At 39.3% G+C, this 22,672-nt stretch overlaps 2 protein-coding genes and 1 long non-coding RNA gene across 6 annotated transcripts in view; 2 read left to right on the top strand and 1 right to left on the bottom strand.

The window, feature by feature from the left end:
* NGLY1 (N-glycanase 1) overlaps positions 1-16,476 on the top strand; it is an 18,598-nt gene extending 2,122 nt beyond the window's left edge. Inside the window, exons 2-12 of the mRNA XM_072412396.1 lie at positions 581-695; positions 1,663-1,863; positions 3,335-3,497; positions 4,862-5,081; positions 5,946-6,067; positions 6,805-6,950; positions 7,927-8,037; positions 8,770-8,934; positions 9,925-10,110; positions 11,327-11,504; positions 13,107-16,476. Coding sequence (XP_072268497.1) covers positions 581-695; positions 1,663-1,863; positions 3,335-3,497; positions 4,862-5,081; positions 5,946-6,067; positions 6,805-6,950; positions 7,927-8,037; positions 8,770-8,934; positions 9,925-10,110; positions 11,327-11,504; positions 13,107-13,279 — 1,780 coding nt within the window. The 3' untranslated portion in view covers positions 13,280-16,476. The remainder of the gene's footprint in view (positions 1-580; positions 696-1,662; positions 1,864-3,334; positions 3,498-4,861; positions 5,082-5,945; positions 6,068-6,804; positions 6,951-7,926; positions 8,038-8,769; positions 8,935-9,924; positions 10,111-11,326; positions 11,505-13,106) is intronic.
* On the bottom strand, positions 7,547-21,578 carry LOC140331403 (uncharacterized). 3 transcript variants are annotated; one of them, XR_011920926.1, is made up of 5 exons: positions 21,496-21,575; positions 19,519-19,619; positions 17,479-17,617; positions 13,084-13,225; positions 7,547-8,020 (listed from the first exon to the last, which is right to left on the bottom strand). It is a non-coding gene; the product is annotated as an uncharacterized lncRNA (long non-coding RNA). The 3 variants fall into 3 exon arrangements; XR_011920927.1 differs by lacking the exon at positions 7,547-8,020 and adding an exon at positions 15,480-15,567 and having other exon boundaries at positions 12,959-13,225; positions 21,496-21,578; XR_011920925.1 differs by lacking the exon at positions 7,547-8,020 and having other exon boundaries at positions 12,959-13,225.
* TOP2B (DNA topoisomerase II beta) overlaps positions 20,975-22,672 on the top strand; it is a 35,039-nt gene continuing 33,341 nt past the window's right edge. For both annotated transcript variants that reach the window (XM_072412394.1, XM_072412395.1), the window contains exon 1: positions 20,975-21,502. In XM_072412394.1, coding sequence (XP_072268495.1) covers positions 21,437-21,502 — 66 coding nt within the window. In that variant the 5' untranslated portion in view covers positions 20,975-21,436. The remainder of the gene's footprint in view (positions 21,503-22,672) is intronic.

Raw genomic sequence — 22,672 nt, forward strand, 5'->3', positions numbered from 1 at the left:
GCGACTTTCCTCGTTCGTCGGCGTCGTTGGTTACTTTTTTACGAACGATTTTTTGCCCAATCGATCGATCGTCGTTCGATTGGAACGATAAAAATTGGAAGTGTGTACGCACCTTAAGTCACAACCCTATGTTGACATAAAGGGCCTGATTTAATAAAGCTCTTCAAGACTGGAGAGGATACACTTTCATCAGTGAAGCTGGGGGATCCAACAAACCTGGAATGGATTTTTTCAAAGTCGTTTGCTATTTGCTAGCAAATGTTTTGAAATCTGAATCAGATCCATTCAAGGTTTGCTGGATCACCCAGCTTCAATAATGAAAGTATCCTATCCAGCCTTGAAGAGTGTTAATAAATCAGGCCCTATTCCTCAAGGAAATATGCAGTATTTCAGGCTGTGACATTTGTTTTACTTTCATTTCTGCTTTTTTTTTTTATTTCCAGTAAACAGAAAAAATGTTCAATGTTTTATCCAAGAATATATTTTTAGATCACTTAATTTGATGACTCATAGGTTCTGCCACCTTTTAGTTGTTCTCTGTATTTTTTTATATTACATTTTGTTTTTCTTTATCCAACAGGAGTCCAAATGAGGAAAAATACAGATCTATAAGGATCGGGAACACAGCATTTTCCACCAGACTTTTGCCAGTTCCAGGGGCCGTTGAATGTCTATTTGAAATGGGATTTGAAGAGGTGATTCTTTGCTCCAAGTGAATCTAGTTCAAAGAACACAACTTGCATAGTTCATGTAGAACCCCTAGGTGTAGGTGGTGTCATCCAGTAGGTTGCTTTAACCCTATATGAATAACAACAACAGAAAATGTACCGTTCTCTATATTAATGTAAAGTTGCAGGTTACAAGATACACAAAGATGACTGGTGTGCAGTCTAAACATTGTTTTGCTGAAATTTCCTATATAAACTTTTGTGGATCGCCCATTTAGTGGTCACAAACCAAAACATAAGTCATGGCTATGCTCATGGACACGGACCTGATGGTTACCTTGATTAGTACCAGCACAGACCCTTATTTGCTGATTCCAAAAATCCACAATAAAAGACTGTTGCGAAACGTAGCAAGCAGTTATCCTGCCCTGCTGCCCGTGCCACCAATGTTTGTTACATTGAAATCCATAATTCTTGCACTGTTGGATTCTGGATTCTTTGTTGCTAGTTAACCAGCATGCATCTGTGCTGTCCTTGTCATTACATACAAGTAGCTGCCAAAACAAAGATTCCAATTTGGAAACCTGTTGTGACTAAGATATAAAGCTCCTGTATAGTTAAGCTCTCCTTAAAATGCTAGTTATCTGGCTGTCATGTTGACATTTGTGTCAGAAGAAGTATTCTACTTACTTTTCTAGTTTACATCTTTTATCTGGGTCACTGATAATAAAGTACTAAAGCCAGAAGGGAAGCATACCACTCAAACTCTTTCAAAAGAGCTTATCAGCCCCTGCATATCTCTCTGAACATGTCTACTGTGTGGTCAAGCTACATTACAAAAACTCAGCAGTAGGTGGCACTGTCAATAAACTAGTGATAGCAGATCTATAGGCAAAGAAATTCATTTTCTTGTCCCATACACTACTTTTACAATGGTTAGAATTTTTGGATTGTTTTGTTAAGAACAACTGATGTAACTTTTGTGATTTTGCAGGGAGAGACACATCTCGTGTTTCCCAAAAAGGCATCAGTTGAGAAACTCCGCAGAGTAAGAGACTGCATAGCATCAGAGAGGAACAAAATAATGGCTGGGTCAGAACCGGCTGCACCAACTGCTTCAAGTACACCACCACCATCCAACCCCAGCCCGGCAAGCAGATCCCAGCACACCCCAGAGACTCCTTCCAACTACACGGTAATGAGTTCATTTGTTTCCCCTAGAATTTCTGGTTCCCATGGTCTGCCATGATGATAGCAAATTTAAAACAGCTGTATAATATGTCAGTCCTAAAAACTAGTCCTATCACATGTACAGTTTGTTTAGGCACCTAAAGGAATGATTTACACAATCCCACCCACTATCCTGAGAATAAACTCCATGTTTCTAGGATTTGTGAAAAAGGTGAGACACAAAATACTTTGTTTTCAAAAAGCCCTAATGTGCTTTGCATATTTGGTGGAGGACGTTTTTATTGGCCCACATCACCATAACCTTTGTGGTTAAACTTTCTATTTAAAATGTAAAGAACAAAAGCTGTTTTGTTTTGAGCATCATCCGCAGCCTTATAACACTGCTAGCAGCTGGCGATCACAGCTATTTGTTGGATGTAATAACTACAGTAGAACCTCGGTTATCTGGCACCCACAGGGAACCTGTAGTTTCTGGTTAACTGACGTTTCCTTTTATCAGCCATTCAGCACTAGACTTGAATAGGGAGACTTGTCCCCATTCCCTTCTTGTGCTGAATGGCTGAGAAAGGGCAAACCCTAATGACGCTTCAGCTGTCATCAGGGTTTCTCTTTCCTAAGCCAATCATCTAGCAGGGCAATCAGTGGATCTCTGCTGACAGCTCTGCTCTCCTGATTGCTCCCGCAGCCCTAGCAGAGCTGTGGTATTTTTTCTTGGATGCGGAACACATGCCACAGCTCTGCTAGGGCTGCGGCAGCAATCAAGAAAGCGGAGCTGTTGGGTGCCAGTTATCTGAATTTTTCAGTTATCTGAGTTCTGGATAACCAAGGCTCTACTGTACTAAAATATTTGTGTACTGAGAATTAATATTTAGCAGAAAAAAATATGACCATAAATGAGTTTTTTAAATTTTACATGGCATCATAGGCAGATAAGGCTCATACCTTTAAGTATACAAATGTCACAGTTTTAGTTTATATCTCTTTTTCTTGAGTCTGAACAGTGGCGTCTATTTAAAAAGCAGAGAATCTGACATCTATTGAAACAGCCTCGAGTGGTGATTCTTCCAGGTGCGTGTGTTTTAATAGCAATAATTGATTCTCCACCAGGAAATGTTTCAGTGAATTCAGATTATATATAGACCCCTTTCTAACACCAAGGGCTGTATTTTAAGAACAGGGAATCTGGCATTTCCTGGTGGGGATCAATTACTGCCATTGAAACACATAGACCTGAAAGATTCCCACCAATAAAAAGTTTGAAGGAATGCCAGATTCCCTGGTCTATAAATAGGGCCCCAACAGTTTGACACCTGTTTTTGCTGGCAAATGTATGCATTATGCTCATTATCCACTGACTGTACAGCTTGATGAATATTTTTTATGGTCTTTACAGTTTTCAAAATAAATTTGAATTTACTTAGTCTGGAAATGGTCTGAATGCAGTAGCTAAATGTGGCCTTTCTTTGTTTTTTTAGGCTTCTGAGATGAGATTTTTACAGACAATACAATCAAATTCACAACACGTGGTTGTTTATGAGCAACCTGAACTTCAGCAGAAAGCCCGAGATCAAATGCCTGTGTCAGAACTGCGAGCAAGAGCACAGGAAAAACTGCTTCAAGCCAAAAGTCTTGAATCAGGTAATATTTATATATATATATATATAGAATGTGCAATTTTATATATATATATATATATATATAATTAGTGAGGGAAAGAAAATTTTGTACGTTTGACCTTCACAAATGACCAGTCTAAAATTCTAATGGTAGGTTCATTGTAGCTGCGAGAGACAGAATAACAACAAGTGAACCCTCAAAAACCCAGTGCTCAAAAGTCAGAGCTTGATGTGCTGTAATAAGTAAAATAAGTATTGGATCCCCTATCAACCAGTCTGGAGACTGGCTAGGCCACTCCAGGACCTTCATGTGCTTCTTCTTGAGCCACTCCTTTGTTGCCTTGGCAACAAAAAACTTGTGTTTTGGGGGTCATAGGCAGCATTGCTCCTCCTCCAAACTCAGTGAGTTAATGCCAAAGAGCTTAATTTTGGTCTCATCTTTCACCCAGTTCTCCTCAGGATCATTCAGATGTTCATTGGCAAACTGCAGACGGGCCTGTACATGTGCTGTCTTAAGCAGAGGGACCTTGCGGCTCTGCAAGATTTCAGGCCTTCACAGCGCAGTGTGTTACCCATTGTTTTCTTGGTGACTATGGTCCCAGCTGCCCTGAGATCATTGACAGGTTTCCTCCATGTAGTTCTGGGCTGCTTCGTCACCTTTTTCATGATTATTGCAACTCCACCAGGGGAGCTTTTGCATGGAGCCCCAGACCGAGGGAGATTGACAGTTATTTTGTGTTTCTTCCATTTGCAAATTATCACGCCAACTGTTGTCACCTTCTCACCAAGCTGCTTGGTGACAGTCTTGTAGCCCAGCCCAGCCTTGTGTAGGTCTACAATCTTGTCCCTGACATCCTTAGACAGCTCTTTGGTCCTGACCATAATAGCTAGTTTGGAATCTGATTGATTGATTGTCTCTGTGGACAGGTGTCTTTTATACAGGTACTGTAACAAGCTTGGATTTGGAGCACTCCCTTACAGAGGGTGCTCCTAATCTCAGCTCGTTACCTGCATACAGTGAAGACACCTGGGAGCCTGAAATCTTGCTGGTTGATAGGGGATCATATACTTATTTCACTCATTACAATGCACATCAAGCTCTGACTTTTGAGCACTGGGTTTTTGAGGGTTCTTTTGTTGTTATTCTGTCTCACAGCTACAAAAAAACTTACCATTACAATTATGGACTGGTCATTTCTTTGTCAGAGGGCAATCATACAAAATCAGCAGGGGATCAAATACTTCTTTCCCTGTGTGTGTGTGTGTGTGTGTGTATATATATATATATATATATATATATATATATATATATATATATATATATATATATATATATATTGGTCTTTAAAAATTCAAAAAGTAAAATTAAGAATAATTTCTTTGTAGAGTCCACCATCAATGAAGATGATTTCCTCATGTTAGAATTGTTACGCTGGTTTAAAGAAGAGTTCTTTCAATGGGTGAATAGCCTCCCCTGTAGCCAATGCAATGGACAGACAGAGACTAAAGAGTCACTGACGCCATCCGCAGATGATCTTCGATGGGGGGCAACAAGAGTGGAAAACCATTACTGTAACAAGTGTAATCACATCAACAGGTTTCCTAGGTGAGATTTATAGTGCTTGTTCATGATACTTCCACCTGATGTGCACTTCTGATTTGTAGAAGTGGTCACCCTGACTCCTCTATTCGGTTTGTATATACACTTTTTTCTAGTCCAGTGTTGGGGTTTTTGTTATCAACCTGTGCAGTGTAAAAAAAAGATTTTTAATATTTAACACTCAATCCCTTAACCTAATGCTGCTTTCTGTGCCACAGTGTCAGAGAAAGCAGTAAGATTACAGCCTCTATTGTAATAATGGGTCTGATTTAATAAAGCTTTCCAAAGCCGGTGGGATACACTTTCATCAGTGAAGCTGGGTGATCCAGCAAACCTGTAATGGATCTGGTCCAGGATTCAAAACATTTTCATAGCAAGTAACTTTCATTCCAGGTTTGCTAGATCACCCAGCTTCACTGATGAAAGTGTATCCTCTCCAGCCTTGGAGAGCTTTAATAAATCATTGGCCACTAGACAAGAGCAGTCGTGGGAGGAGGTCATGTATTACCCAATACCTGGAGGCACTTTTTTTTTTTAATGGCAGCCACAAAGGAAAGGATGGCAGTGGGGTTACATTGTATAGCCGAAGTTACAGTTACTCTTTAAACCTTTTCCTTTACATTTCTTTACCCAGCCAACCCTAACCAATCAGACTCCAAAGTGTGGCTTTTACTTTAATCTCAACACTAAACCCTTATAATGAACATTAAATGAACCCTTAAGCTATGCTGTAGCCCCAATTAACAATTTTTTTTGCTAAGCTTATACTGTGCTGAGAGACCCAATAATAATGTACATTCAGATCTGTAAATAACACTGCTATGTAGGTTACTATTTTTCATCAACTATTAATCAGTATCTAATTTACAGATACAATAACCCAGAGAAGCTCTTGGAGACCAGGCGGGGTCGTTGTGGAGAGTGGGCCAACTGCTTCTTACTCTGCTGCAGGGCAATGGGACTAGAAGCAAGATATGTATGGGACACTACAGGTAAGTGTCAGTAATTCAGAGCCCTTCATTTATTTGTACTGTAATTGTTACTTACATGTATAGATGGTATAAAGGAAAAAAAAGTCATATTTTTCCAAAGAATTTGTAGCATACTATTTGAGTAAACTAGTTAAAAACTAACATTTTGCAATAGACACAATGCTGAAGTTTGTACACAGACAGTGGGTATGGTAAGCCTGAAGCTGAACGCAAGTTCCACTTTCAAAATCTGCAAAGGCTTTATTGCAGAAAGACAGGCCACGTCTTACCTGATACTAACCTGTCTGATTGCTGTCCCGTCTGTCAAAAATTGCCTAGTTGCACATGGGTAGCCCAGCGTAAGAAGCCAGGTTTCCCAGCTTTCCCTGTGGCTGCCAGGGCCCACAAGCCTGCACGGCCAATCAATGACTTAAGATCAAAACTAGATAAAAAAAATGCTGCAATAAATTTGCATGATAACAATTTTTAAAATAGAAGTGTAGTGTAGTTCTGCATTAAGCATTCCATTAAGCAGTCCCAGATAAATGGTGTACTTTATTCTCTTTAAAACCCTTTTAATTGGTGTTTTACGTGTATCCTATATAAGGCTTATTTACATTTACAGTATTTTGTGTGTGTTCATACCTTTTTATTATAATTATTATTTTGTTACTGTTGCCAGTTTTGTGCAATATTAATTAAAAAATGTAAACCCAAGGGCTTAAGACTAGTAAGTGCATATTTTTCATTCCCTGCAGATCATGTCTGGACTGAGGTCTTCTCTTCATCTCAAAATAGATGGCTCCATTGTGACCCATGTGAAAACGCTTGTGACAAGCCCCTCTTGTACGAGGTGGGATGGGGAAAGAAGCTGTCCTACATCATTGCATTTTCCAAAGATGAGGTTTGTACAGCAGTATTTGTTGCCATTTTAATGAGTGGTAGACCCCCAACAGTCCTGATGATTTTTGTAGATAACCTATATTACTCTGTCACTCACATAATGCTTGCGAGCAGTATTGAAACCCAACTCAAACAGTTAACTTGTTCTGTGAGGAAATATGATCTTGTGGTAGTAGCTGATCCTGCCTAATATACCTGTAGATGTCAATATTATCTATGCGTAAATCAAGACATAGACCTTTTGTCAAACTGATTTGTGCTTCTTTAATTTTGCTTTAAAATATTTTTCTTTCTTACCTTCTTTTATCTCCCCAAAAGTTGCAGTTACATGACTTTACATGACTACAGTGCTGTGTTATTATTCATTCAATAAGAGCAGTAATCAATCCTTGCTTAGTCCAAGCAGCATTGCTGGGACTTCATTTTCTTAGCATTCCTCTCTTTCTCTGGGCCTGATTTAATAAAGCTCTCCAAGGCTTGAGAGGATACACTTTCATCAGTGAAGCTGGATGATCTAGCAAACTTGATTTTTAGGAAACCCATTCCAGATTTGCTGAATCATCCAGCTTCATTGATGAAAGTGTATCCTCTCCAGCCTTGGAGAGCTTTATTAAATCAGGCCCTCTCACTCTAACATTCTCTAATAGCAGAGTGGGTCTCCAGTGTGTCCTGTCAATTTTTGTTGAATGATATGGAAGTACATTGCCAGAGGTTTGCTTTGCACAAATAATTAATTAGATAACAAATACCTTACAAGTATGATTTGGGGTTTTCTGCAAACCAGAACACATGCAGCACTCCTATATAAAATCCAAGTTTAGCCATGGTAACCCTTTATCCACTGAAGAAATGTAAATTGTACTGTATGTGATAAAGAATTGTACACTCCTTAGATGTTGTCTTGCTAAATTAACTCATACCCATGCTTAAAAATCACCATGCAAGTGACTTATACCCATGCTCTGTTATCTTTGCAGGTGGTTGATGTCACTTGGAGGTATTCTTGTAAACATGAAGAAGTCATCATGAGGAGGAAGGAGGTTCGAGAAAGTTGGTTGCGGGAAACAATTTCTGCTCTCAACAAGACGGTAAAATATGGAACAAAAAAAATGACATGGTTATTTACCAAAAGCATTCCTATATCTGTCTGAACTGGGTAAATATTGCTGGCAAATCATTCATCGCAGATTACTGATTTATAAATCAGGTGTCATGGTTTGCTGATTGGCTATATTAGTCATTAGGACACCACAATTCACTTTTTATCAGCCAGTCAGATTTCTGTTCTGTTTACTAGCCAGCCGGAAGTCAGATCTAACCCAGTAGAACAACACAGAGCTTAGGAAACAGACATACCATCAAAAAATGACCTATTTACTATTATATGACCTCAACATACATGAAATCTATAAAGGTATTTTATAACCCTGTTATCATTTGCTTACTTTTTATTTTATTGCTTACTGTGGCCACATTGGAATGATTTTACTTACTTGTTGTATAGTCACTGAAACAGGAAGCACAGGCGGGTCTGTGTCCACCCAGTATAATACATTGCAGTTAGGGTGCAAGATAATGTTTTACTAAAAGATTAGTGTAAACCTACGGACGCCATAAGAGGCCAAAAAGATTTTAAAGTCATAAATGTTTATACTGTGTTAGGTTATTTTCCTAAATAGACTGAAGCTATGGTAATTTTTCAGACCAGAATGACATTTAATTGTTACAAAGCTAATGGTACAGACTCTTTATAATAAATTGATTTCAAGATGTATTAACTTATTGTAATAACTTATATTGAACTTGTGTTAAATTTTCAGAGGCAGCAGTCACTATCAGAACACAGGAAGAAAGAGCTCCTTGGGAGACTGATAGTGGAGATTGTAGAATTTATGTCTCCGAAGACACCAAAACCTGGGGAGCTTGGTGGTAGAATTTCAGGGTCTGTAGCCTGGAGGGTGGCACGAGGAGAAGTCGGTGTGCAGGTACCTGTCTTTTTTTTTCCCTTTCATCCAATCTTTTTTGACAAATTGTACTCTGGCCTTATAAATACAGATGAGAAATGATGGAAGTAGTTACACTCTTCCTAATACCACTGGATTGCTATCATTTTATATGACTCACCCACTGTCATTTCTTAGTTTAAAGAGAAGAGTATGTGCCATTCTTGGCTCTCTTTCCACACCAAAGTATAGAAAAGAATTAAGCTGTTTATGGCCAGCCAAACTAAATCACAGTCCTGGAAAAATAGAGAGATTCAACCCCTGATCAGGACAAAATGTTTTTTAAAGTTAAACCTAAAGTAAACCTCTTTCCAGGCATTTTCAAACATTTGCATATTGTTGACAGGCATTAAATGAGCTTTTCAGTGCCTCTGTGTAGTATGATTTTGTTATTGCTACTTTACATGTTTGCTTTTGGGTTTTTTAAAGGATTTTATTTCTCCAACTATGAAGTTTTTCTATTCCATTTTTCATTTGCTTTTTGAATCCAGAATCCATCACTTTCACCACTGTCCCTACCATAGTCATATGTCATTAACATAGTTTAAGGACAATTTTTGAGGGGAAGTTGATTAACCTAATTGCATTTTTTTGGGAAAGGAGGAAACCCAATCATCTAGAGCACATATCTTTTAAATAGTTTAGGCTGAACAATGAATGTTTGATTTACTGATGACACTTTCAGATCAAGGCATATATAAGCTTTGCATGGAATCGCCCTAGTGTAGCTAGAGTCAGCATCAATCAAGTCTAGATATCAGTTTTAAAATCTTGTTATAATATAATAATAATAGATTTATGCTGTGCATAAGCAAGTATAAACATAAGGGAAGTGGTTTACAGATGCTGCAGCATAAGGTGTGTAATAGAATCATATCAGGATGATATCTTTTGAATATATTCAAAATTCAGCTGGATGTTTTTTGCAGTTTGTAAAAGATAAATCCTATGATTTCCTTGTCTTGTTACTAGGCCAAGAGTGTGGTATTTGTTCCCACTGAAAAAGAAAAAGCTGCTAAATGTTTCCATCTGCAGTACAATATTGTACATGATCAGTACACACGAGTCTCAAATAGCAATGAAGTGATTTCTGGCTGGGAAAATGGAGCCTGGATAAATGAGTCCATGCACAGAAAAGTAGAAAATGACTGGAAAATGGTAAGTGTTTCATGCATACAATACAAAATTTCTTTGTGGTTTTAGACAATTGTTACACTATAAACATGTATTCAAGGTAGTTATTCTGGCCTGTGCATCTAATAGATATAAAATATACCCACATACAATGACAATTCTCATGTCTGAAGCATTACATTCAGGAGAACTGTGGTGGAAATGTGCTTATTTACATGTCTGGGTATTTGTAATTATTAAGGGAGCAGATACCCCCAAGGTGGGACCCTATCTCCAGGAAACAAAACAACTGGTCAGGAAAATGTATCCTAGTTGTCCAAATATGCCCCTGAAATTGGTTAACTTTGAGGGGGCTTTTTCACACACTGGTGTATTTTCACCAGAGCTGTCAAGGTTATTTTATAACAATAAGTATGTGAGACATTAAAAACTACAAGATATTTAACAACTGTAATTGTAAGTGTTTGGGCACCAAGCAGAACTTGAGTATTTCTTCAGAGAATGGCAAAACACCTCTCCTATATCATAGTAGGTCAGGGATTTGGGGTAAAAAAAAAGGCTTTTGGAATGTACTTTATGGAAAATCTACAATGCACAAAAAGCTCATGTTATGTTAATCTGCCTATAAATGTTTGTAAATATAGTGTCAGAATTACAGTGCATAATTAAAAAACACTGCACATACATAAAAAATATTCTAACATCCTGCAGTAAGCGGACAGCACAGCCCCTGCTGCACAGAAATCTTATTCAATGTTATGCTAATGGACTATGGAACCCTTTGTAAGAGACTACAGAACACTGACCCAAAGAGAGAGATGTGTACTTTATTCTAAAGGGTTGATAACTTTGAGATTATAGCTGCCATGGTGATCATATCTCTAGAAACCAGTCTGATTAGTTTTTGATTGTTGGTGAGGACCCAGCTGTTGGGTACTGACGAGTAAGACAGCTAGAAAATGCACGAAGTGTAGGCTGGTTTCTATTAAAGACTTGATGTACAATAACATAATGTCATTGGGCATAGTGCAGGTTGGTAATGTGTATAAGGTACAGATTGGTGGTGGAAATGGGATAAAGTTTATGCTTTTGTTACCATTTTATTTAATATATTCTTACTTCACTAAACCAAGCTGCTCAGGCTGGAAAGATTGTGTGGAGCTACATAGTAAAGAATATTGTCTGTTAAAGAATGTTTGGTCTTTACAAAGAAGTTACTATTTATAATTTGTTTTTGCAGGTATATTTAGCTCGCAGGGAAGGTGCTCAATCAGCAAAAATCGGTTGGAAGGTTGAATGTGCATCAGTTGGACTAAAAGTGGAGAGTATAAGTGTCCGAACAAGTAGCCAGACTTTCCATAGTGGCACTGTAAACTGGAAGCTCTATTCTACAGAAACACAAGTGGATGTTAATCCTGGTAAGCTTCATCTCTATCAATACGCTTGTCATGCTTTTTCATATATATATATATATATATATATATATATATATATATATATATATACCGTATTTTCCGGTGTATAAGGCGACTGGGCGTATAAGACCCCCCCCCACTCTAACCAATCATTTGGGGGTCGTGTTATATGCCCAGTATTGTACTGTTCCTTCTGCCTGTCAGATCTCACTATTGTGTGAGAACTGAGAGGCAGAAAGAACTGTACACTACTAGTTCTAAGTAATGAATGGGCACGTTCCTTTAATGAATGGGCGTGTTCCAGTGAAGAGCCAATCCAGGCTCTCCACTGGAGAGCCAATCCAGGCTCTCCACTGGAGAGCCAATCCAGGCTCACGTCCTGCTTTTCAGCTTACACGAGTCAGCTTTACACTGCTGTGAAGCAATGCGAGCCTGCCCAGGAGGACTCGTGTAAGCTGAAAAGCAGGAAGACAGAAGGAGGCACAGGAGGACTCGCAGGGACGCCAGACCAGAGAGGGGACTCGCGAGGACACCGGGCGCTGCAGGTAAGTACTGGTACCCGGCGTATATATATATATATATATATATATATATATATATATATATATATATATATATACACACATCACACAATGAGACAATAACATCTGAGATTAGGTGAACACCTCATAGCATCATTTGACATTGTATAGTGTCCCACCAGAAGATCGTGGCAAGGATATAATTTGCTTGCTTTCAAATGAATGAGCCTTAATGGGGAAATCTTAAAAATTAACAGGTTAATGAAGATAAAAAGTCTAAATAGATAAAATGAAACCTTTGTATGTTTTTTTTTTTTGTAAAAATTAAGAAAGAATATATATCCCTATTTAATGTACAGCGCTGCGTAACATGTTGGTGCTATATAAATCCTGTTTATTATTAATAATAATGTAGGGCAACCTATATTAGGGAAATTTACACTAGTGACATCTAGTGGTATTTAAAAGGTATGGCATAGTGTGCGTTAGTTTAAAAGGAGGAAGTTCAATTAGGTACGAACAGGAATTGCATCATAGGGGAAATGCACAATGAGGACATCTAGTGGGTATATTAGGGTATAGCAAAACATGAGAACAATGAAGAGAAACAATTAGGAGTGTAAAGAGCAAAATGGGAATATGAAAGTCCTTTGACAAAACACATTGGCCCTGATTTATTAAAACCTACAAAGACTGGAGAAGATAGACTTTAATGTGTGACCCTGGGTAATCTATCAAACCTGGAATGGATTTGGTCAAGGTTTGCAAACATTTGCCAAATATAGCCATATCAAGGTTTGCTAGATCATTTAAGTCTTGGGGAGCTTAAATCAATCAGACTTTACCTGGTGGAGCACTGAGATAATTCTTTAACTTTGGGGTATGTTGAATATGGACATTTTCGTTTGTTTTTTTAAATTGATAACATTGACAGGAGACTTTGAATTAATTTATTCACGCACAGAAACTGCACTTTAAAGAGTCACATAAGATGAGTGATTTAAACACTGAATCATTTTAGTCTATAGAATGCTTGGATTATACTTTAGCATTTCATTTACCTGTGTCATATTTTCTTTTTCAGATAAGAACCTCTGTTCATACCCAGAGTTTTTAAATGCATCAGAAGTTGTACTGGAAGCTGAATTATATGGCGGAGAAGGGAATTCTGCATGGCAACATACACAGCTGTTTCGGGAGAGCCTGAATGACAAAGAAAACACAATGCAAATTATTGTGACTTTTAAAGACATTTAGAGATTTTAATGAAGTTTTATTTTTTTTTTTAACATTAAGGGGCGGGTTTACTGGTAGCCATGAGGAAATACTTTCTGAAATTTAAAATATGCAAGTTGTTCTGTTTGAGTTTTTTTTAGGTGCAACATATGCAAATTAAATTTCCAAAGTTACTTTCCCCAAGAACCACATATAATAATGTACTATTACACCGACATGTTTTAAAATGTCTGTTTTTATCATCAGATTGTCTTTTGAGTTTGCTCTGTGGTCATTTTCTACAGATTGTAGCTTAATTTATGAAAGTGGAACATTATGTCTAGTTTGCAACCAGTTCAATACCAGCTGTCATTCTTGCAGTGCAGTGTAAAAATTTGCAAGTGGCATCTAATTGGTTGTAACAGGCAAAACCTCCACTGTTGGTAATCTAGTTTTTATACATTTAATCCATTTGGCCTCTTGTTTGGGAAGGACCTATGTTGTACATTGCAAATAATGAGATTCTTCATTTTTTTAACTTCATCTTGAATACCACTGATTGCTTCAAGCCACATTAGAAAGCTGCTTATTGCACTTTGTGGCAATGTATGGCGTAGAGTACTGCTGTTTCTGATCCTTGCTTCTTTTTGATCCACTACTTGTCCCATGTTCATGGATGCAGAAACAGCCAGGGTACTATCAATTTTAGTAGATGTTCAATACAGGTTTCCAAAGAAGTCCAAATGAACTCTCCTGTAAAAAACTGGGGTTGATTTAGGATGTTTACTTTACAAAGTGAACCTTCACCTTGCAAGTCAATAAAGTGACCACCTAATCATGTAAAAGCATTTTAACATTTCCTTGCATGTGATTGGATATTCATTGCAGAGTTATTTTTATCACATTGGCTAATCTGAAACTTCCCTTGCAAAGTGATAGTTCCCTTTGCTAAGTTGACAAACTAAACTCTATTAAAGTGAAGCTAAAATGCCTGATCAGGGAGGTCATTATTGCAGAAAGGGGCAGATGATGTCCCTTTTTCTATAATGTGTCTTACCCACCTAATCGCTCCGGGTTAAACTCTGACACTACTTACCATTGTACTGCACCTTGAATCTACTTGAGCAGAATAGAGCCAGGCTTTATTGAAAAATATGTTTTAATTTAAAGTTTTTTTAATGTTTTGCTGTCATGCAGTTGTGTTATTGAGATTGAGTTTTATTGTTTGCCCCATCACCTTTTCGTTTTTTTTTCTTTCTTCTCAAAATAAATTTGTATTGGAATTACAAGGTAAATATGGCATTAAGCCAGATAGGACTGAATAAACAATGTATGAAATAAATTGAAAATGTTAAAGAGCTAAGACACATACAAGGAAGTATCAAAATAACTTAAAAAAACACAGCTTATCTGGTGAATGTGGGAGGAAAAGGCCAAACCAAAAGAGACAAATACAGGGGGGAAGGGGTAGCCTACTTTAAGGAAAAGGCCCCACCACCTTTTCTAAGGGAACCACACTGTGTAAGGGGACCTTGCACTTTACTGCAAGATTCATTTTAAGACAAATCTGGCAAATTTATTTTACACAAAATATTAACTTTCTGGATATGGTTTGACTGTTTTGTTTTTAGGTAGAAAATCTGTTTATATATGTTCTGCTGATTGTCGTGGTCTTATTTTAGCCATACATTGGTCAGTTTTCCTGTTACAATAAGTTGACAGTGTTCTCCCCAGCACCTTTTAGCTGGGTGCACCACCTGGGTCATTTCAGTAACCACCCGGCTGTTTTTGGGTGTTTACTGAAATGTTGAGTCACAATATGGGGGCACTGGACAATTGAGGTATAATACAGAGATGATGAAAAATAGGACATACTAAAAGAGTGGCATCTTGAAAGATGGAAGGAAGGATTGAGGGGAGGTAGAAAGCCGATACAAGTATAGGGGTTATTGAATTCATATGGCAACAACTGGAACACTAAATTTGTCATATGTTGTCCTGCCCCATTTTTTGACCATCCGCCTAGTGTCTCCCCACCCAGCTGAAAAAATTTGAGAACACTGAATTAAATCTGATTATTATTTTTTTTCAATCTACCAAAATCAATTAATTATCAATACAGAGTGATTGGCTGATTTTAGGTTAATGGTTGACAAGTCAAGTCAATCTAATTGAATATAGATCAAACTTTAGGCGTTTCACATATGGCTAGTTGAAGGATTACATTGTGAGTTTTTATTACATTTTCATCTTTATCCCCTCTGTGTTTGCCAAGTTGTTTCTCTCCAGCTGTTTGCAAACTTCAGATTTCAGTTGTTGGTGAGGCATACCTGAAGTGCTGGAAAGAAACAAGTTGCCTGATCAGAAATTTTTGTTTGAGGTTTTTAAGTTTTTAATGTACAAAGTAATTATTGCTTTAGAATGAATTTGTAAATAAAGATGATGTCACACACAAACTTACTGTCATTAAACTGTGTTTCAGAGCCATAATTTAGGTCTGGAATTAGAGGACTGCAATAATAAATGGAATAGAAATGCACATAGTTCTGTCTTGTATATTTAAATAAATGTCTATATTTCTACAAACCGGAATTTCTCATTATAGTTTAACCTTTAAACACAACTTTCCTTTATTAAATGTCCTCTTCCTGTCTCCTCATCCTCCATATTTTTGATGAATTTAGATTAATTTGAATATTTTTTGTAATACTGTGGATCAGGGGTGTTAAACTCTGGCCTGAGGGCCAAATTTGGTCCCCCAAAGGAATTCTAAGTAATAATTACAGCTTGCCTGCGGCTGCATTGAAATAGTGCCGCTACTACAGTTCCTGGCATCACTCACATCCATAGACCAGCGGGCTCTCTGCCTATGTGTGGCCCGGCATTGGACTGTTTTATAGACGCAGGGAATTGTAGTAGCGGTGCTATTTCAGTGAAGAGGGAGTTCCAGCCACTCATAACATTAAGCCCCGCATTGGACTGTTTTATTGACTCAGGAAATTGTAGTAGAGGTGCTATTTCAGTGAAGAGGGAGTTCCAGCCACTCATAACATTAAGCCCCGCATAGGACTGTTTTATTGACTCAGGAAATTGTAGTAGCGGTGCTATTTCTCTATTATAAGCTTGTTCCAGATTGAATGTTAAGCAAAACCTCTTTGTTTCCATATGAAAAGGTTTTATATCTAATGAGAAGGAAAAACGTCCTCAATTTTTTCAATAAACTTCAAGTTTGGCTTGTGTCTAAGTTTTTAATTTTGGCCCACTGTGTATTTGAGTTTGACACCCCTGCTGTAGATGTACTGTAGATCAAATCTGTAAAGAAAAAAAATTTACATTGCTGGATTTTACAAAAGAGAGACGGAGCTTAGATCTACCATTGTAAAATGCCCATATTCATTACATCCTTCTCTACCAGCTACCCTAAGGCAACATGAGTCAAAGCTTCTAGGGGGTCATAATTTTAACATTGTAACAAGTTTTTGGTGAAAAATTCCATTGTGAGTAGGTGAAATTAGCCCGAAGATTGCATGTACTGTGGACATTTTCAAGTTTTCTGTATATGTGCAACTAAGAGAAAAGGAATGAAAAACACAATACTAAGGTTTTTATTAACCTCATACCAATGACAAGGCAATGGCATTACAAACTAAGATTTTATTCTCATACTTTAGGGTTGAACTAACGTTTAAGATTGTATTAGGTCTTTTTTTAGATGAGGTTGGTGGGGGTTCCTTTAGGAATGAGCAGTCTATGCCTCTTGGGTCAGTTTAGGTGACACCAATGATCACTTTGGCTATTTGTAGAGCTGGCATTCTTCCCACTGACCACCATGCCTATGTACTGATAGCTGTGGGTATAGTCAATATAGCGGGGGTTCCCTGAAAGCCTGAATGTTATTTCAAGGGTTCCCCTATGTTATAAAGGTTAAAAAAGGCTGCTCTAGATTAGCAGTATTAAATGAGAAAATTGTGCTTTGTCCAGTGGTCTCCTCATTAGCATTGCTTTACTGGAGGTCGTTAACAAGGTGCACCCCAACTAAGCTGACCTCAATCGCCTTCACAGTCCATAATATTATTTCATAAAATCCAGAGCCCTCATCCTTTTCTAGGTACTGGATTGAAAACACAAGATTCTAATTCCCTGGATTGGTCCCAGAATTCATTTGTGTATTCAGAGATCTTGAAAACAATTCCACTTATATTGGTTTGTGGTCATTATTATTTAAATATTTAGAAGTTTACCTGTAACCAATGTAGTGTGAAAAACAGGGTTTTTTGCTTGAAGACCAGGAGTGATGGAGTGCTGGACTCTGACGTTGAATGGAGAATTCCACGCTGACGTAGAAGCTTCTTTTAGGGCACAATGAGCCCTAACACTGCCCTTGGGGTAATTTCTCAACATTAGTAGAAAAGGAGACCATCAAAGTATGATTGACAATTCAGATAAAGTTTTATGTAACAACAACCAACACATTTTGGGGGTTCCAAATGGTCCCTTTCTCTGGGACTTAATTATGCTGGAAAAGAAATTGAGATCTGGGCAAAAGCTTTTCCCTGGCCGTTCCTTGACAGCATATGATGGGTTAATCCCTTTCCACACCCACTCTCAGGACCTAACCAGATAAATTCAAGGAAGTCCATACACCAAGTCTTCCTTCTACCCCCCCCCCCCCCTTTGTACTCTCAGTGCTGGTGTAGCCACCTACCTGGCTGGAGTAAATATTTGGCTGTCCATGTGAAGTCCCCCTGTATGATTGCTAAAGATCACCTTGAAGGGGAGGCTTGCTGCTGGTCCCTCAGGACATTGCATAGCGCTTGATAAATTTAAGCAACAAATCTTCCATCTGTGGCTCGGAGGTCTGGTGATCTCTCTATATGTTTGGATTATGTTGTGAATCCTGGAATCTGCCTTATAGGTATACCGGTGAGACCCTTCAATAAAAGCTCTATAACTTTTATGTATGCCATAGGATTCTTGTATGTGGAGCCATAGGGACAATATGTGAATAAATACTTTTTCCTTAAAGGAGCAGACTTGCTACAGGAGTACTGTGTGCAGATATACAATAGCATGTGCTCAGGTGTGTCTTGTATTGCAGACAGGTTCTATGTTTGCTGCAAATCTCACACCTGGTGGAGGACCTGAATGATGTTCCTGCTCTGTACTAAGGAGCCATTGTTCAGCATAATGTGTGTCTGCAGTGCCGACAATTGACAATGTCTCTCTATGCTAAATGCCAGAAATCAAAAGTTGATTCAGCTGGTGGAATAAATTAAGCCATGTGAGGAAACACCTTTACAAATTGATGTGGCTCACTGGGCAATCTTGTGGTTTTGTGTGTAAAAGGTGTCGATTAGACAATCGTAAGTTCAAACCTCTTGTTTAGGTTGTCTACATTGAAGCTCTTGTTTAGATGGCTGCAATATGATGGTAGAGACTCGGGCATGAGTACCCTGTGCACTGAAATATCATCTTTGTTCTGTGGATTGGATAATTACTATGTTCCAATGCTGTGCAGGGGTAAGCATAGCCAGGCAGTGTGTTCACTAAGCACTGGCAGTCTATTCCAGGTATACATTATCAAAATGTACTTTTATTCCCAGTTATGTCCAATAACCAGACTAAAATCATGTGTGATTTGGAGCATGTCCTTTTCCTGCACATGCTATTGCGTGGCTATTCTAGTGTTGTTGGACAACTTTTGTAAGGCGTTGACCTAGTCTCCTGCTCATACACCAGTAGACGGACCTTTTTTTTTTTTTTTTAACCAAAACTAACCGCAGATAAGGCTGCCAGTTCAAACAGTAATGAATCATTGAGCCTGATTTAATAAAGCTCTCCAAGGCTGGAGAGGATACACTTTCATCAGTGAATCTGGGTGATCCAGCAAACCTGTAATGAATCTGGTCCAGGATTGGAAAACATTTGCTAACAAATGGCAAACAACTTTAAAGAAATCCATTCCAGGTTTGCTGGATCACACAGCTTCACTTATGAAAGTGTATCCTCTCCAGCCTTGGAGAGCTTTATTAAATCGGGAAAGGAAAATTACGGTAAGTAATACATTTTCAGTTATTGTGCGGTCCAACCAGTGACCGGAGCAGACACTTTTTGCCCAGACCTCTCCAGTGCAGTGTCATTTGTCATAAATACCGAAACAGGAACCCGAAGTTCAGGTGCTGCTGGAGTATAAAAATACTCAAAAACCATTTCACCTTAGAATCATATTCAAGCTCCCATGCTTTGCCCTCAAATCCCTCCACAGTTCTTGTCCCACTTACCTTTCTGACCTGATAGAAAAATACTCCTGTAGCTGCTCTCCGCTCCTCCAATGACCTACTGATAACCTCCTCACATGCAGGACTCCAAGACTTTTCTAGAGCTAAGAAACAATAAAAAAGTCTGTTTTAATACATTACTTATTGAAAGATAGAAGTGAGCAGAAAAATCTGTGTAGTATCAGTCTTCACTTTTTTTTTTTAACCTGAATGGGGGTTGGATTTTTTAAACTTTTGATAATTGATACCCTAATATTTACCCTCACATTGACTTATTCTGTGCCTATTACAATTCTTTTCTAAGCCAATTAAAGGAATGGGGGTAGACAATGCTTCCACTTGTAATAGGGATTCATTATGCACCAATGTGTGTTGTAGCCCGTCATCTTGCTAAATTTATTGCATGCGCCTATTTTGGTGCATTTAGAAGCCCAGTCAGATAAATAGGACGGATTTAAAGTGGAACTAAACCTGTACACATGACGGTGTAAAATACAATAAGATTGTATCCTTTATTATTAACCTAATTCTAGGCTAATGTAATTCTAGGCTAATTCTAATGTGAATATAATTTTCAAAACAAAATTTCATTTTATCCCTGTGATTGCCTACAAGTATTTTACGTACCATCTGCTGATCTGAATTAGGGCAGCCATAAATTAGACCGAGGATATTAAAAATTTTAAAATGAGGATATTCTGGACCATAATTTGATTAATACATGAATTGAATTGCCAGGAATGCCAGTTCTTTGTTCCATTGACATGCAGCAGGAGTTGCGCTGGAAGGGCTGCTAGCCAATGAGATTGCGGTTTAAACTGAGCAGCCAGCAGTTGTTAGGGAGCTGCATAATGATTGGCCAAAGCATGGACATTCCTGATTTATGTGATCTCCCAGGATTGGCTGGTGGATAAGAGCAAGGTGGGAAAGGAACAGACAGAGATCTTTACCCTGCACCCATCTAGCAGTGTTTGGCTAGCCTATGATTTACCATTCAATGGAAATGTCCATAACAACATAAAGTGTATTGATTTTGAACTAATTTGAGTTTTTTTATGTAGTTGGTGGAAATATTGCAGTATAGTGTATGATGTGTTGCTGGCTATACAGTCCACAGCGATGGAAATCTTCCAGCATGATCCGATTTTTATACAATCCATGTAAAGATTATTTCATTCATAATTTAGCAGATGGAGAGATCAGAGCCTGTAATGGGCTGATGATGTGCCCGGGGGAGGGGCTCCCCCCGCTTGCCGTGGTGCCCGGGGGAGGGGCTCCCCCCGCTTGCCGTGGTGCCCGGGGGAGGGGCTGCCCCCGCTTGCCGTGGTGCCCGCATTCTGCCCTCCATTGTCCCGCTCCGTTCCAGCACTTGTCACAATTCCATTGCACTCCGCTACCCTGCCGTGACGTCACAACTCAATCCCCGCCCCCTCCTTTACAGTCTATCATTCGCCCCGCCCATCGCGGCCATTACGTCAGGCATTCGGCCTCACGCCATTGGCGGCACTATGTTCCCGGGCCCCCGTGTGTAACTGCGGAGAGCGGAAGCGGCGTTGTGTATTGTCTGCGGGAGGAAGAGGAGGGGGAACCGGGGGGTCATCTCCGCACACCGAGCCTGTAAATACGGAACGTGCATCATTCATGCGACCCCTCCGCAAAACGAGCCCCCGCCAGCCGCACAATACCGGGGGGCTCTAGCACGGCCCCGCCGCTTCTTTTACCCCTAATTTATTAGACTGTTTTTATACCGTCCTACGGAGCCCGGTGCAAGCAAAGGCCGCGGGCTGTGCACACAGAAGAGGAGAAAGCAAGGCCCCTCATACATAGCACCGGGGGAGGGGCCGCCTGCACAATAGGAGCCTCTCTGCTCCCCCGTATTTATAAATATTCGCGTTTACTGCAATTGTCTGCCGGGAGGAAGATGTCTAAATCCAGCGGAGGAGGAGGAGGAGGAGCCGGAGGAGGAAGCGGAGCACTCACCTGGGTGGTAAGTGATGCAGGCCCGGCTCTGAGGGTATGGGGATGTCTGCTCTCAGGTACCAGGGCGCCACCTCGTGGTGGGAAGGGGGAATTCCTCATCATATGTTTGCATGGTGTATCCATCACCAGCCTAGAACAATGCTTCTTCATTCTGGGGGTGCATTGGGTGTAGGACTGGGGCTCTCCTTAAAGTAGTATAATAATGGTTTGGGGTTTTTTATTGCAGAAGGGACGTGTATATAGTTCTTCTACAATAAAACAAGCTCACGTGCCAAGCTTGAATGTATACACTGCATGGCACATGGGTAGTTTGGTGTACAATCCCATCATGGCTGGTTGTCAGGAATGAATGAACTGAACACATGCCCAGGGGTTACGTCCTTCCAGCCTGGTGAAACGCGACTGTCAAAGATCCCAAACCCAGAATAGGACCGGAAGAAAATGCCACTGCCGGCGAACCAGAGGGAAGGTAAAAAATTAGAGAATGTGTAGGTAACTTTCTTTAGTTGTTTCTTGTTGTTAAAGAGGAGCTAAACTCAAAAATGCATAAAACAAAACTTACCTTCAATCCAGCAGCACAGTTGATCAGTCCGGAGGTCTCCATCAGGTCCCACATCGTCTTGGCATCTGTCCCCGAGCCAGCGCGCTGGGCGCCGCCATCTGCTCCTCTTCTTCCAGGTTATTCCTACGTGACTAGGCGCGAGATCAGGTGACCTAGGTTGGGGAAAAAAACTTGCTGATCTCACTGTGCATGCATGAGATTGGCAAATTTTTCTCCTCTAACGAAAAGGCTGCTTCTGTACATGCCGCAGATGCTCGGGCATGCGCAGAAGGAGCACCCAAGAGCCTCCCCGGATGCGTGACGTAGGTATCTGTGCTCCCATTCATTTTTTTATTTTTTTTAAAAAAAGGGTGTTGCACTTAAAAAAAAAACACAGAATTTTTACCTTACATAAAAGGGTTGTCTACTCTTTTATGTAAAATGAAATTTCTGAGTTCAGGTTCACTTTAATTGTAAGGTTAGTTTTGCTGCAAAGTTCAGTTCTTGATTGAGAATATTTTAAGAAGCTCAGGAAATCCCTGTCAGTCACATGACTATCCTTTTTTTCCCATAGGTTTTATGAAGTTCAATCCTAGTGGCAAAAATGTATATTTAGAAAAATGGGTGCTATAGTAA

Source organism: Pyxicephalus adspersus, chromosome 5, assembly GCF_032062135.1.
Source record: "Pyxicephalus adspersus chromosome 5, UCB_Pads_2.0, whole genome shotgun sequence".
Taxonomy (NCBI): domain Eukaryota; kingdom Metazoa; phylum Chordata; class Amphibia; order Anura; family Pyxicephalidae; genus Pyxicephalus; species Pyxicephalus adspersus.